Consider the following 17,105-nt stretch of genomic DNA (forward strand, 5'->3'; position numbering starts at 1 on the left):
TCATCTACTGTGTGAAAAGGACCATCCAAGAAATAAACCAAAGCTTTTCTTGCGATTACTCACGGGAAAACGTCAAATACTGTGCACTAGTTTTTAAAATGTAGCAATTAAGCAAAATTCTGTACTCTCTTTGTTTTGTATCAAACTCCCCCATCATAAATCGCTTGGGTCCTCTCTGCTCCATCTTTAACCCCCACCCCTCAACTTCCTTTCTGATCAGGCTAGAACAGGGGTGTCAAAGTCCCTCCTCGAGGGCCGCAATCCAGTCGGGTTTTCAGGATTTCCCCAATGAATATGCATGAGATCTATTTGCATGCACTGCTTTCATTGTATGCTAATGGATCTCATGCATATTCATTGGGGATATCCTGAAAACCTGACCTGGCGCCGGCTCTCGAAGACTGGATTTGCCTACCCCTGAGTTCTACCTCTGTATGCAAGGACTATATGGGGCGGGATGGGTAGGGTTACCATATGACTCCAGAAAGAAAGAAGACGGATTGAGATATCCAGGTTTTACTTCCACTGAAAGCAATGGAAGTAAGGAGGGCGTAGAGCAGGGGTATCAAAGTCCCTCTTCGAGGGCCACAATCCAGTCGGGTTTTCAGGATTTCCCCAATGAATATGCATGAGATCTATTTGCACGCACTGCTTTCACTGTATGCTAATAGATCTCATCCATATTCATTGGGGAAATCCTGAAAACCCGACTGGATTGCGGCCCTCGAGGAGGGACTTTGACACCCCTGGGCTAGAGGATCTCTCCTCCACTCCCAACAGCCTTACTCCAAAATTAGCTTGAAATTCTCCCTGGGCCACTTCTCTCTCTCCTCCCCTCCCCCCCAAAAAAAGCCACACACATTTTTCAACCATCATTCTCTTCCCCCTCCCTCTCTAGAATGTAACCCCCCCAGCAAAACCCCCTAGTTCTTTTCCAGCCCTCCCTTTCTCAGACACCTCCTTGGCATACACACTCCCCATAGCTTTCTCCGAAACCTCCCTCTGGCATGCACACCCCCCCCCCCCAAGCGCTCTCTTAACTGCCCCACCCTCACCTACACAGTTATTTCTCAAAGCCCACCTGGCAGATGCATCCCTACCCCCATTTTGGAATATCTTACCTGCTGGCATCCAAACCTGGGGCAAGGTAGACTTGGGCTTCAGTAGGTTATTTCATTATTGTTCACTTTTATTTTTTTTAGTTCAGAACTCTGCTTTTTCAGCAAAGTCAATTTAGGTAATAATGTAGCCTTTAGAGCAGGGGTGTCCAAGCTCGGCCCTTGCTAGTTTGGGTTTACAGGATTCCCCAGATGAATATGCATGAACACCACCGGGACTTATAAAATATCTTCAATAGCTCTGGTAAATTTACAATAATTCAATGCATGGTGTAATAATAATAAATGATTTAATAAAATATAAATATTTATTATAATATGTAATGTAATGGGTTGAGATAAATATGTATGAGATCTATTTGAATACAATGTAAGCAGTGCATGGAAATAGATCTCATGCAAATTCATTGGGGAAATACTGAAAACCCAACTGGGCTGCGGCCCTCGAGGATCAACGTTGGACAACCCTCTTCAAAAGTCTCTATTAGGGTTTTATATAAAAGTATTTTAGTCTAGATTAGTATTTTAGGTTCCTTTTCAGAGCATAAGATAAAAATCAGATGAGGACAGAGAGAGCAGTTGAGGAAAGTCTGTTTAGTGTTTAATTCCCTCCCACTTACCCCAAGGCTGATCTTTTGATTTATAGGCTTTTCAGCCAATTAGAACAGGACATTGCTTTGGTAGAAATTTTTCTGCTTTTTCATCTCTTTTTATTTCATCAGGTGCAAGTATTTCTGCAATCACAGTATGGCTGGGAAACATCATATCACCAAAATTGTTACTCAGGTTACAGCTTCTGTCTCTGTGCAGACAGAATATGTTATCCAAGCAGGAGTGGTACCATAGGCAAGGTGTCTTCAGCTTGAATCCCTCATGAAGGAAGTAAAGGAACTGAGAAAGGAAGTGGCAAGACTGAGAAGCATCCATGAGAATGAGAGGTACATCGATGAAATGGTTCATGAGGCAAAGATTTCCAACAATGGGGAAGAAGAGACCATGCTCAAGTTTATTAAAGTTTTGATATACCACTCATTATATAACTGAGCGGTTTACAGTAAAAAAAAAAAAAAGGAGAGGGGGAAATGACATAAAATTAGGAATTAACATAATAACAATAGACATAAGATACAATAGGGTAGAAAGGTAGAAGAACTAGGGAAGAGCTACAATGTCTTGATAGGAAAGAGAGTGAGGAAAAGTTACAAGAGGAAAGAGAGTAAAGAAATTTTATAAAAAGAGCTTTGATTAATTTTATAGATATATCCTTTTTTCAGATGTAATTAAATATTTAATTAATGCATGCCTTAATACAACATATCGTAGGCATCATTAAATAAAGTTTTAAAATTAGACTTAAATTTGATTAAGGAGGATTCATGACGGAGATATGATGGAAGAGCATTCCAAAGAGTGGGAGCGGTAACAGAAAAAAAAAAAAAAAATGGTCTTACGTGTAGTATCATAAGTTAAATGCCTTAGATTTTGTTGTCTGAACAGAGTGTCCTCGTTGGCATGTTACGGGAGGACAGTTGGACTCGGGACCCTGCAAGGCTGACACTAACCCCTCTCTCTCTCTCTCTCTATCTATATATACTATATGTGTGTGTATGTGTATATCTATATCTACACACATAGTATAGGATCAATACATATATATATATAGAGAGAGAGAGAGAGAGAGTCAATACTTACAAGTAACCCCCAGTTATAAATGCTGAATAATGATGTATCTTAAATCTTCATCCTATCTGAGCCAAACATCAACAGGAGTTAAAATGCCTCAGAAGCTGCAAAGGAAAACCTCTTTGTGGCTATCAAGAAAAGAGCTTCACTAATGAGCTCGGCTTCAAACTTCTATCAAAGGCCAAAAAAAAACCCCTCCAAAAGTTCCAAAGGCCTGTACAGCACACAGAAAACTCCAGGCATAGACTTACTGGAAACCACCCCAATAGAGGATATCACTGTTACAGAAACAGAAGCTGTCTAACCGGTCTTCAATGGAGTTCTCGGGACACCTGGCCCAGCCAGTGACAAAGCCTAGTTGGCAAGCTCTTAGGGAAATAATGTTTAAAAATCAGCAAGTACATATTTAAAAACTATATTTTGGCTTTTGCGATATGCATAAAGACAGACAAATTCTGTCTACCAATTCTCCCAAGTGATTTACTCCCCCTTTTTACAAAACTGTGGCACAGCTTTTAGCGCCTAAGAGCTTTTAGGTCCTAAGAGCTTCGACACTCTACGAACATCGGAGCTGTTACTGCCAAAGCCGCGCTAAAAGCCATGCTACGGTTTTGTTAAAAAATGGGGGTGGGGAGGGGTAAATGAGTTTTCAATAAACAGAGCCAGGGGAAAAGACAACTTTAAATAAAGAGAGAAGTTCTAGGTGTCCCGGGCTGTAACCAGTCAGAGATGCTTCAGGGCGTCCCTGTGATTTCTGTCCCTGCAAGCTCTACCTTAACAATATAAACCTCAAACACTTATGATTTGAAAGCGTTTGAGGCTTGTGCAGATGAGGACGGAGCTTAGGCATTATGACATCACAATCTGAGCTCTAGAATGTTGCTACTTAGGATTGAAAAGCGTTTTAGGCTTGTGCAGATGAGGACGGAGCTTAAGCATTGGTGGAATGAGGCATTTATGACATCACAATCTGAGCTCTAGAATGTTGCTGCTTAGAATTTAAAAGCGTTTTAGGTTTATGCAGATGAGGACGGAGCTTAGGCATTGGTGGAATGAGGCATTATGACATCACAATCTGAGCTCTAGAATGTTGCTGCTTAGAATTTAAAAGCGTTTTAGGTTTATGCAGATGAGGACGGAGCTTAGGCATTGGTGGAATGAGGCATTATGACATCACAATCTGAGCTCTAGAATGTTGCTGCTTAGAATTTAAAAGCGTTTTAGGTTTATGCAGATGAGGACGGAGCTTAGGCATTGGTGGAATGAGGTATTATGACATCACAATCTGAGCTCTAGAATGTTGCTGCTTATGATTTTAAAGTGTTTGAGGCTTGTGCAGAGGAGGACGGAGCTTGCAGGAATGGGGCAGGGACATGGACAGAGACAGAGCTTGTGGGAACGGGAGGGGAAATTGAGTTCTCATGGGGACAGGTAAAAAATTTATATTGATACCTTCCAACAGGCTGAAGTTGGGTCAACCCAGAGATGATATGAAGATGGCCAGTAACAGACATACAGGAACAGGCAAAACTAAGAAATGGGCCCATCCCTGCCTCTATATGAACTGGCTCCCTTCAAGGGGGCATTCCATACTGGGACTCTGGCAATTGCCCAGCTTCCTCTAAACTGGACCTGGATATGTTGAATTTCTGAAACTTTATTAAGTCCCTTTTTTCAGTAGATACACTCTACAAAATGTTTGGTTTCTTCGAAACCAAAATGGCCCCAAATGCTTTACAGACAGAATTCAATTTTCTAGCCAATGTTCCTGTGGGAGCTATAAATTGCTAGTTATACTTGGCTACTACTCAACCAGCATAATAACTAAATTTATCAAAAGTCATTGGTAACTAGAGATATGCAGTATTAAAAAGGGTTTGTTCATTTACTAACTTTGGGGAGTTTTTTCAATTTTGGGGCTTATTTGGCTTCAGAGAGATTCTCTTTAATTATAATATTTAAAAAAAAACTGAAGCACATTTAGAACTTCTAAATACAATAAAACCTTGGATTGCAAGTAACTAGGTTTGCAAGACAAGCAAAACATTTTATTAAATTTTAACTTGATATACAAGCAATGTCTTGCAATACAAGTACATACAATATACACATATCACAACCGAGCCGATGGTTCTTCTCTCTCTGACGCTGCGGGAGTGTAGTGACTGTTCTAAAGAGCGAGGTCTTGCAATACAAGTACGCATAGTATTTTGTATTAAAGTTTTCGGGTTGTGGAACAAATCGTCTGAGTTTCCATTATTTCCTATGGGGAAATTCGCTTTGATAGACGAGCGCTTTGGATTACAAGCATGCTTCTGGAACGAATTATGCTCGCAAACCAAGGTTTGACAGTACACATAAATTGATTATATGAGCATTAATTCAAAGGTTAAAACGTAATCTTGATTTAGAATTCAATAAATTGTTTTTAAAAATATATATACCGGTATATATATATCACACTAACAAACGCACATCCCTATTGGTAACCAAGCCAAACCCTCTTGGCCTAGCTTGCATCACTAACCAGAATAGAATAAAAAGGTGCCTTGGGCTCCAGGCAGTATCCTAACCATGCCCTCTACCCCTTCCCAACTGATATTCAAATCCTTTAAACTACAGCAGTGTCTCGCAAACTTTTTCGAGCCGGGGCACATTAAACCCAACGAACCCAGCTCGAGGCACCCGGAAGTGCGCTGGCATCGCGTGATGTCGCGTGAATGCTCGACGTCAGCGCATGCGCAAAGGCCCTTTCAAACGGGCCTTGCACCGAGAGGTGAGAAGGGCCTTGCGCCGCGAGGAGAGAAGGGCCGGCGAGAAGAGCTGGAGAGAAGGGCCGGCAGAGAGAAGAGGTGCCAGCGTCGGGCGATTGCTTACAGGATGTGCCTCTCTTCGCGACAAGAGGTTTTATTGTGATTTTAGCTTTTACTGTTGTTGTCACGACACTCTGAATAAACTACAACTTTAGGGCCATGAACATTGAGCTTCCACAGTTTCGTTTGGATTTGCTCTTCTTCTCCGGTGGCAATTTGGGTCCTCTTGCTTTTGACACGCTACGTCAAGTTTGTCATGTAATGTTGTACCATGCTTTGTTTTGTATGTAAACGTGTAACCCCGGGATATCAAACAAAATAAATAAATATTATCAGCATTTTGTACATTGTGGCAGGCAAAAGGGGCCTATCATGTAGGGCAGATGCCACAGGAGGGAGTTCAAGAACCAGGGATGGCTGGTATGGGGTGGTCTATACCAGTGGTTTTCAACCTTTTTACACCTATGGACCGGCAGAAATAAAAGGATTATTCTGTGGACCGGCATCGATCCATGGACTGGCGGTTGAAGAACACTGGGCTAAGTCGTGGGCCAGACCCCGCCCATCTCCACCCCAGACCCCGCCCCCATAATAGTACTAATTGCACCTTGCACTTCCCGTGCCTCATCTGGATGCCTTCCCTCTGACATTGCAACGTCAGAGAGAAGGCTTCCGGTTCAGGCACAGGATGCCCGTAGGAGCCACTGCCCTGAATCAGTTAGGAAGAGGGAGCTGGCTCGAAGATAACGCGACATCGATCGCACCGTGGACCGGCGGTTGAAGAACACTGGGCTAAGTCGTGGGCTAGACCCCGCCCATCTCTACCCAATCTCCACCCAAGATTCCGCCCCCATAATAGTACTAATTGAACCTTGCACGTCCCGTGCCTCATCTGGAAGCCTTCCCTCTGACGTTGCCCGTAGGAGCCGCTGCCCATGGCTTTGTGCACTGAATCAGTTAGGAAGAGGGAGATGGCTCGAAGATAACGCGACATCGATCGCACCGTGGACTGGCGGTTGAAGAACACTGTTTTGGGCCTGATGCACGTGCTGGCCCTGTGGACCGGCAGGAAATTTCTGTGGACCGGCACTGGTCCATGGACCGGTGGTTGAAGAACACTGGTCTATACAATATATCAAATAAACCACTATAATCAGAAACATACCTTGTATGGCTAATCATTTAAACAAGGAATTTTTCTTAACGTGGTGGTGTGCCTCAGATTCTGGAGCATGTCCAGAGATTCTGGGACATGTCCGGAGGCCATGGGGGGAGGGGAGCTCTGTGGCGTTGACTGCAAGAGAAGGACCAGGGAAGGACCAATCTTGCATTCAGGGAGAACTACACTTCCCAGGAGCCTTCGGGGGCTAAGGGTCAGTTCGTTGGGAGCTTGGGGGAAGCAAGGTGAAAACCTGGACTGGAATCTTCTGGGGACGGGAGAGACAGATCCTTCCACTAGCTTCAGGAAGAGGGAAGTACCGGAAGAGGCACCCGGAAATAGCCAGGGATGCGTCCCTGGGTGGAGTTACTCCAGAACCTTCTCAGACCTACATAAAAAGCAGATGGACCAGAAGGGAAGGAAGAGACAACATGAAAGGAACGGCCCAAGCCTGATGAAGGAAGTCTGCCTGGACTTACTGAAGAGCCTTGGGGAAAGAAAGTTCTGCAAGTAGAAAGTATGACTCGACAAGACAGAACTGGAACAAAGGTACCAAGAGACACTGTACAGAAAAGAAGTGACTATTAGCAGACATGCATTAATGTTAGAAGGGGTAGAATCTTACTATGCTTTTAGTGTTTCCTTTTAGTTATCAGCTGGGGGTGGAGGATTACAAGGCTGAGAAGTGTTATGAAATGCATGTGTCATCCAGGGTGTTGAGGCAAATAACTAAAAGGAAAAAAAAAAACCCTTAATCTGCATTAGAGCGAGTACTGCAGGGCCAGAGGATGAGGTCAGGGGCATACATTTGCATATAACAAATAAGGCTAAGCAAACTATCTTTTTATAAGCTTTGTTCGCTAGTGGAAAAGTGAGAGCAAGTGAGTGTGTGATCCCACAAAGGTTACAGGAACATCTCCGCAGAGCAAAGTGAACTTCTGGCGGGAAAAGTAGGACTTTTATAAAGTCACCCCGAGTAAAGTAATACAGGAAAAGAAAGACCTCTGGCAGGATGTCCAAGTCTGTCTCTGAGCTTCTTTCTTACCGTTGAAAGCAACTTAGAAGAGGGTGTCAAAAAGTTTTCAGCCCAACCAACCAGCTTCCTAAATTTTGCCACTGTACTTGAAAAGAGTTATCTTATTTTGTTAAGTGCCAATCCGCAGAAACAAAATTCTATATTTTGACATTGTTTCAGATCGTTGATTGAACCATATCCATGTCATTCTCTTCTACTGCTGCCCGATTCACCAATTCAAATCAATTCATTTTCCCAAAAATCGGACTCACCAATTCAGTGAATCCTCCCCCCCCACCCCCTGCTGGGGCCTTCCATATCACCGATGATGTCACTAATGACACAGCGGAGAGAAGCCCTGGCAGGGCAGGCCGCAAACAAACTGTTCAGAGTTCAAGACTGTTGCCAGGAGGAACAGGAGAAGAGACTGTGTGGACATTAACCTCAGTGGGTAAAAAGAAGAGGATTTCAGCTCTGCTCAAAGCAGAGCCCAGACAGAGTTCCAGCCTGGCGAGGAAGAAGTGGTCCCAGGCTGAGGACCGAGGATGGGATCCAGAGCAGATGCAGGTACTAAAGGGATTTTGTAGTAAAGAGATTGGGAATAGAGAATGACACAGTGACAAAATTCATCACCGTTCCCGTCCCCGCGAATAACTGCGGGAAACCATCTTCATGTCATTCTTTAAGGAGAGAGGGAAGAATCAGAGTATAATTGGGCACAACCACTGACCCGCAAGCTTTGCTTTGAAGAATGCTGGTGTAGAAGGACTGAGGTTGAAACAGACACTACAGAATGACAGTCTCTGGTATCCAGAGCAGATATTGTGATGTCATAATGCCTCATTCCACCAGTGCCTAAGAGCCAATCACATCAGTGATGTCACAATGGCTTCATTATCCTTGGCTCACATAAGAATCAGAGTATGAATGGCCACATCCACTGACCCGCAAGCTTTGCTTTGAAGAATGCTAGTGTAGAAGGACCGATTTTGAAATAGACACTAGAAAATGACATGGGATTATTTCCCGCGGTTATCCGCGAGGACGGGGACGGTGATGAATTTTGTCACCGTGTCATTCTCTAATTGGGAACCTGAAGGAGGATTTATTGAAAGGACATTGTACTGGAATCTGATTGATCTGAAAGACTCTTGTAAATAGTTTTGAAAGTTTGAAACTGTAACCCGGATTTCAAGTAAAGTTCAAGTTATCGATTTTTCATCAGTCTCAACTTGATTTATTTCAGTTAAGTAGAAGACCAAGGGAAATGATTTGAAGCCAGGGAAAGTTATCCTTCCGCCTACCACAGTAAGTCTGGTCCCGGCCTACGCCCAGCTCGAAAAGAGACTTTGTTTTGTAGATCCTGGTCAGTGTACCCTATCTGAAGAGCTTAGCTGGTGCCCAAGACATTGCAAGTAAGACCAGGGTTACATGACTATAGCTGGGTAAACCGGAGCAGAGGAAAGTAATATTTTCCTAAGCTGTGTCACACCTACAGAGTTTGCAGCAAAAAGTAAACATCTTCCACCTTTCAGTTCATAAGGACCTAATCCAATGAAATCAGACCTGCTAAGACATGCAGGAAGTCCTAGTCCTTTCAGGTTTACACCCTTTAAAAATAGTTATTCCACTTCTCAAAGCAGCGAGCCACAAACTCATGTTTTCTTCTGCTTTTAGCTTGAAACCACTGTTATGATTTCTACACTTTGAGATTCACTTGCATAAGAATATACCACAGGGGAATAAAAAAAAAACCAGTCATACTATATATGGGGCTCATAATTGAAACTTAAATATGTCTAAAAACCCGCCCAAGTCGGCATTTGGACGATCTAAAAGACAGGTCGCCCAAGTGCCGATAATTGAAATGGCTTTTTGGATGTATCCAGGGACATTTTAGGCCTCTGAATCCCGCTATGCACCCAGAGCTGAAATTTCTTTTTCAATATTCTATACAAAGAAGTTTTCTTGATAAATTTGTTTTAAATGCATAAAAAAAAAGAAATGGATTCTGGATCTAACTTCTGCCAAATGGTAGCTTTGCTTTTTCTCTACTTACGAATGCTATCAGGTTTAAGGCCAAGATTCACTGAACTCACCGATCTGGATTGTTGATGGACGATGCATGCCGAGCGACCGATTCACTTCAGATTCAGCACGCAAACGATCGGATCCTCCGGATCGCTGTAGATTCGATCGAGACGCATGCGCTGATTAAGTTTCAAGTTTATTCAGGTTTTTGATTAAACGCTTATCCAAAGGTACAAAGCGTTGTACATAACAAAAATTTTTAAAAAGTTGACAAGCAGAGTAATATTTTAACAAATTATACATGCAAAATTAAATTGTGAGACATACTTAGGTAGACTAACTGGTTTAACCCACGAGAAACAATGGGAAGAAAGGGGAGAACTACAATTTTTTTAAGAAAAAGTACACAAAGGTAAATACATAAGGGATTAGGAGGGAAAGAATTGCTGGGGAAGATAAGTGTCAATAATGGAGACGGTTAAAGTTAAAATGGATTGTATTTTCAGTTAAAGGCATCTTTAAAAAGAAAGCGCCGCGGCTGCTAAGAGAGCGAATAGAATGCTAGGTATAATCAAGAAGGGTATTACAACCAGGACGAAAGAAGTCATCTTGCCGTTGTATCGGGCGATGGTGCGCCCGCACCTGGAATACTGCGTCCAATATTGGTCACCGTACCTTAAGAAGGATATGGCGTTACTCGAGAGGGTTCAGAGGAGAGCGACGCATCTGATAAAAGGGATGGAAAACCTTTCATACGCTGAGAGATTGGAGAAGCTGGGTCTCTTTTCCCTGGAGAAGAGGAGACTTAGAGGGGATATGATAGAGACTTACAAGATCATGAAGGGCATAGAGAGAGTAGAGAGGGACAGAAAGAGAGAGAGATAGAAAGAAAGAGAGCGAGAGAAAGGGAGAGAGACAGAAATAGAGAGAGAGAGATAGAAAGAAAGAGAGCGAGAGAAAGGGAGAGAGACAGAAATAGAGAGAGATAGATAGAGAAAGATTGGAGAAACTGGGACTCTTTTCCCTGGAGAAGAGGAGACTTAGAGGGGATATGATAGAGACTTACAAGATCATGAAGGGCATAGAGAGAGTAGAGAGGGACTGAAAGAGAGAGAGAATGGGAGACAGAGAGAAATAGAGAGAGAGAGAGAAAGGGAGAGAGACAGAAATAGAGAGAGATAGATAGAGAAAGATTGGAGAAACTGGGACTCTTTTCCCTGGAGAAGAAGAGACTTAGAGGGGATATGATAGAGACTTACAAGATCATGAAGGGCATAGAGAGAGTAGAGAGGGACAGAAAGAGAGAGAGAAATGGAGACAGAGAGAAATATATAGAGAGAGAGCGATAGAAAGAAAGAGAGAAAGGGAGAGAGACAGAAATAGAGATAGATAGATAGAGAAAGATTGGAGAAACTGGGACTCTTTTCCCTGGAGAAGCGGAGACTTAGAGGGGATATGATAGAGACTTACAAGATCATGAAGGGCATAGAGAGAGTAGAGAGGGACAGAAAGAGAGAGAGATAGAAAGAAAGAGAGAGAGAGAGAAAGGGAGAGAGACAGAAATAGAGAGAGAGAGAGAGAGAGAAAGACTGGAGAAACTGGGACTCTTTTCCCTGGAGAAGAGGAGACTTAGAGGGGATATGATAGAGACTTACAAGATCATGAAGGGCATAGAGAGAATAGAGAGGGATAGAAAGAGAGAGAGAAAGGGAGACAGAGAGAAATATATATATAGAGAGAGAGAGATAGAAAGAAAGAAAGGGAGAGAGACAGAAATAGAGAGAGATAGAGAAAGATTGGAGAAACTGGGACTCTTTTCCCTGGAGAAGAGGGGATATGATAGAGTCTTACAAGATCATGAAGGGCATAGAGAGAGTAGAGCGGGACAGATTCTTCAAACTTTCAAAAAAAATAAAAGAACAAGAGGGCATTCGGAAAAGTTGAAAGGGGACAGATTCAAAACCAATGCTAGGAAGTCCTTCTTTACCCAGCGTGTGGTGGACACCTGGAATGCGCTTCCAGAGGACATAATAGGGCAGAGTACGGTACTGGGATTCAAGAAAGGATTGGACAATTTCCTGCTGGAAAGGGGGATAGAAGGGTATAAATAGAGGATCACTGCACGGGTCCTGGACCTGTTGGGCCGCCGCGTGAGCGGGCTGCTGGGCACGATGGACCCCAGGTCTGACCCAGCGGAGGCATTGCTTATGTTCTTATGTTCTTAAAGCACTTTAAACTGCTTTTAAATTTCCGCAGATTTCGTTCAGTTCTTAGATATAAAGGGAGAGAGTTCCAAATCATTGGGCACGTCGAGTACGGATTATTTTCAAAGATGGAATGTTAAGAGTGTGCCGTGAGGTAGATCCAAGAGCTCTCGGGGGGTCATATGGAATCAAAAGTCTGTCTATGAATGCTGGGAGTTGGTTTGTATAGTCTTAAAAGTAAGAAAGCGATTTTATAAGTTATCCTTGTTGGTTGTAGATGCCATTTGCACATGCACTTGCTCTTCGCACAAGCGAGCTCAAAATAAAAGGGGGGGGGGCCCGCAGTTTACTTGCCGGCCCTTTGCTACCACAAACTGCAGCACATATAGGCAACAGTCAAATTTCAGGTTATACCACCTTATGATTTATTTTAAGGTCGTTATACATTTTAAAATAGGGTAAAAACCAATACAATTATAAATAACTTTAACAAAATAAACATACAAGGTTAGACAAAACGATGACATACACAAGTAAACAAATGGGTACGAGTGGAAAAAAAGGGGAGAACTACAATGATTAAAGAAAAGTAAGATATAAAGATATAAACAAAAGGGCGGGATTAAAAACAAGTAAACCCAATACGAGTGGACATATGAAAAAGATTTAAAAAAAAAAATTTAGAATCCTTAAAAGGACATTTACACTTGAAAGGCATCTTTGAAAAGGAATATTTTTAGAAAAGATTTAAATTTCTCAAGATTGGTTATCTCTCTTAGGGCATTTGGTGCCGAATTCCAGAGGGTTGGGGGCAACGACTGAAAAGGTAGCGTTTCTTCTAGTGTTAATATGGTTCAAGGCTGGGATTGCTGATCAATTTTGCTCCGAGGAACGAAGAAAACGCGATGTAGCGTATGGTATCAAAAATGTATTTATGAATTCTGGCTGTCCAGTGTTTCTTGTTTTAAAAGTCAATAATAGAGTTTTATAGATGATGGATGGGGAGCCAATGGGCTTTTATCAGAAGAGGAGTTACGTGGTCGAATTTTTTGGCCTTATAGATGTTCTGGATTATTTGTAGATGTTTTAACTCTTTTTTGGTAATTCCATGGTATAAGGCATTGCTATAATCCAGACAAGAAATAACTAATGAATGGATTAAAGTATTTAAAGCAGATATATCAAGAAATTTAGTTAGAGAGCGTATCATTCGTAAATGATAAAAACATTTTCTTATAACTGTACTAATATGATCATGGAAAGTGAGAGATTCATCCAAAGTGATACCTAGAAGCTTGATCCTATGTACTGATTGTTAATGGCCGCTATAGGCAAAAAGGGGTTTTGCACACAGCACATTAAAATGTAGGAAAAAGAGCTATTAATTACACCACGGCACTTCAGAACACGCTTTTTGTGCAGCCAGATTGTGGAACAGAACATGCTTTAAACCCGAGGGTTAAAACCACGGGCTCACACTGTGCTTTTTGAAGAGTATATAAAAAGGGAGTAAGATTTATCACGAGAGACCCAAAAGCGTCGCCGTGAATTTCTTATGTTGAAGCCAGGTGTTACATCTTTAGGTGCTACTTTCTATTTACGACATCCTTGTAAGGGTATAGAAACATAGAAAGATGACGGCAGAAAAGGGCTATAGCCCACCAAGTCTGCCCACTCTACTGACCCACCCCATCAAGTCTGAGTGCCTTACTGGGCCTCTGTAGGGATCCCACGTAGATGTCCCATTTATTCTTAAAGTCAAGCACGCTGGTGGCCTTGACCACCTGCTCTGGAAGCTTGTTCCAGTGACCCACCACTCTTTCCGTGAAGAAATACTTCCTGGTGTCACCCTTAAATTTCCCTCCTCTGAGTTTGAGCGGATGCCCTCTTGTGGCCGAGGGTCCCTTGAGTAGGAAGATGTCATCTTCCACCTCGACACGACCTGTGATGTATTTGAACGTCTCAATCATGTCCCCCTCTCCCTGCGTTCCTCCAGAGTGTAGAACTGCAATTTGTTCAGTCTCTCTTCGTACGAGAGACCCTTGAGCCCCGAGATATTCCTAGTGGTCATCCGCTGAACCGACTCGACTCTAAGCACATCTTTGCGGTAGTGTGGCCTCCAGAACTGTACTCCAGATGAGGTCTCACCATGGTTCTGTACATCACCGATCTGTGCATCACCGATCAGTTAAGTATGTTTCCTTTGAGCCTAATCAGTTGACCTCTTTCTTAGCGCTCTCCCGATTGGAGGCAGAAAAATCATAAGCCCTAATTTTATTGATTAATCCCAGCAATCAGCCCTCTAGCTAACTTTAAATGAAAGAGTGTACATTCTGTTCAATTCTTTTCTTTGTTCTCGCTAAAAAATCTTGGATCCAAAATTTGAGGACTTGAGCATTTTAGTTACAAATGATCTTAATGTTATTGGAATATTTCTTGCTTTATGTAGAACTACTAATATTGCTTTCTGTACAAGTTTATTCTTGATTATATGATTTGAAAATCAATAAATATATTTAATAATAAAAAGGGAGTAATGGACAGTTTTATTTTTGGTAGCTTTGTAACTGGGATTTCAGGGCGGCACAGAGCAGGAGAGTCGGCAGGGACGGTAAGCGACTGGACCTCAGCAGTCGCTTCATTTCGGATCGGCAAACCCAATCGGTGTTCCTTCTTCTGTTTAGTAAATCGACGGCTTCCTACTTATGCATGCCATCTCCCCTCATTTGCATGGGCGGATTGGGTGGGAGATTGATCGGGCACAAAGTTAGTGAATCGGGTCGGGGTCAGAGAACGATCGCAAACTGGTTGGGACACGATCGGTGCGTTTAGTGAATCTGGCCCCAAGAGATTAGATCACACTGGATCAGCCCAAAAGTTGTTCAAGCATTACCATTATTCCGTTCTTATCACCATTATTCTGCCCACTCATATCTTGGCCTTTTCCCAGACCAGGGTTCCTCATACCTGTCCAGTGAATATGCAAGAGAAAACTGCATGCACTGGAGATCCCAAATATATTCGTACAACCCGATCTCATGCATATTCATTGAGTAGACCCTGTAAAATGGGACCGACTAGGAGTCCCTAGAAGGAGATTGAAAAGCCCTAACCAACACATCTCGTTGCATCTCGTTTCCCCATGGAGATCTATAAATATAGCCACTGCCTTCCTGCTCCGCAGGATTTTGTAGCGCTTGAAACAAGTTAATATATTAACTATCTCTTAAGTGCAGAACCACTTTCTCATATTACTATTTCCAAAAGCGATGATTTGCAGGAACTGCAGTCTTTGAATCAAGAACAGTTTCCTTATCTAAAAACAATTTCCTGATACACTTATTTTGGTCAACCAATCCAAAAAAGAAAGTATTCTGCTTAGACACACACTCTTGAAAAAAGTATTTTCTGCAGAACCTCTTTACAATTCAGACGAGGGGCTTTGCTCAAATTAGGCAGCTCGGTAAACACACGTAAGTTCACTCGCCAACAACAGTACATGTGTTCATATACGAGGTGCTACCCAAATGTTCGGGGAATTCAATTGTAAAAATATATATATATATATATATATATATATATATATATATATATATATATAATAAATTGCTTCCGAAACTCCTAGTTTCCACCGTTTCCCTTTGAAGTAGTCCCCTTGAGAATGTATAAGCCAGGGGGGTGCCCTCACTTTTTTGGCGTGCGAGCTACTTTTAAAATGACCAAGTCAAAATGATCTACCAACAATAAAATTTAAAAAAACACAAAGCACACTATGCATAGAAAATGTTAATTATCATTTATATTTGGGGGGTTTTCAAAGAGATCAAAGCAGATGACTTTAAAATATGGAATGTCACCTCAGAAACAACTATACAAAAATAGACAAGTATATTCCCCCCCTTTTTTTTTTTTTTTTTTACTAAACCGCGATAGTGGTTTTTAGCGCAGGGAGCTGCGGTGAATGCTGCCTGGTTGGTCTGGAACTTCCTCTCTGACATCAGAATTGATGTCAGGGGGGAAGGCTCATGGGCCCAACGCTTGGGCAGTCCCTTCACACGTCTGGCCTGTAGCTGTGTCGGTGAAGCAGAGAGAAATCCCGGGCTCCACGATCGACTCGCATTGCCTTTGCAATCTACTATGAGATCACGATTGACGTTTTGGGCACCCCTGGTATAAGCGATCCCAGCATTTTTCCCACAAGTCCATGCATCTATGGAAGTCATCTTGGGTGAGTGCCTTGAGGACCTCCTGCGATTTCTGCCTGAATCTCTTCAATCGTGTTAAAACGGTGCCCTTTCCGTCGTAATTTCATTTTGGGGAATAGGAAAAAAAAAAAAAAAATTCACAGGGGGCAAGGTCAGGTGAATAAGGAGGGTGCGTAATCACTATAATGTTTCTGGAGGTTCCGAAAAGACAGAAACACGATGGGCCTTCTGTTCACTGGTTAGCAGTCTTGGCAGAAATGCAACTCATGTTCAATTTGTCAGACAAAATTCGTTGAACTGTCCCGTATGGCTGTTCTATCTCACAAACATCGTGGATAGTTTGCTTACGATCTGCAAGGATAGTCTCACGAACTTTTGCTATGGTTTCAAGTATTGTGCTTGTTGACGGTCGTCCGGAACGGTCATCGTCATGGACAGATGTTCGTCCGTCCTTGAAGCATTTGTACCGAAGAAAGGTTTTGCTTTGGCACAAGGCATTATCTCCAAAAGCTTCCTGGAGCATGCGATGGATTTCTGCAGCAGTTTTTTTTAAAGTTTGAAACAAAATTTGATGCAGATTCTTTGCTCAGTAAAATCCGTCATATCGAAATCTGAGCGAGTCACTAAAACGCAACCTTTCAAAATCCCACAGAACAAAATAATGCGACCACTCAGCTGCACGCCCATTGGCACACTGCTAGACATCTCTAGCGGCAGAAAGGCATACTGTACCCAGTTTGCGTGCGCTGTTCACATTCCCTGAACTTTTGGGTAGCACCTTGTACATGCTGTAAGTAGATATTTCCTGGGGGGTGGGGGGAGGTGCACAGTTGAAGTACAATTGTAATAGATGCAACCTGAAGAAAATTAGAAACTG

General features: G+C 42.5%; 1 protein-coding gene across 3 annotated transcripts in view; it reads right to left on the reverse strand.

Annotated features, from left to right (window-relative positions):
- Nucleotides 1–17,105, reverse strand: part of DENND2D (DENN domain containing 2D) — a 70,835-nt gene that overhangs the window by 48,208 nt on the left and 5,522 nt on the right. The window contains exon 2 of one of the 3 annotated variants that reach the window (XM_033918533.1): nucleotides 9,888–9,972. The exons of the other annotated variants lie outside the window; for them this stretch is intronic. Within the exon in view, the coding sequence (XP_033774424.1) occupies nucleotides 9,888–9,915 (28 nt within the window). The 5' untranslated portion in view covers nucleotides 9,916–9,972. The remainder of the gene's footprint in view (nucleotides 1–9,887; nucleotides 9,973–17,105) is intronic. 3 annotated transcript variants of the gene reach the window in all.

The sequence above is a fragment of the Geotrypetes seraphini genome, chromosome 13 (assembly GCF_902459505.1).
Source record: "Geotrypetes seraphini chromosome 13, aGeoSer1.1, whole genome shotgun sequence".
Lineage (NCBI taxonomy): Eukaryota > Metazoa > Chordata > Amphibia > Gymnophiona > Dermophiidae > Geotrypetes > Geotrypetes seraphini.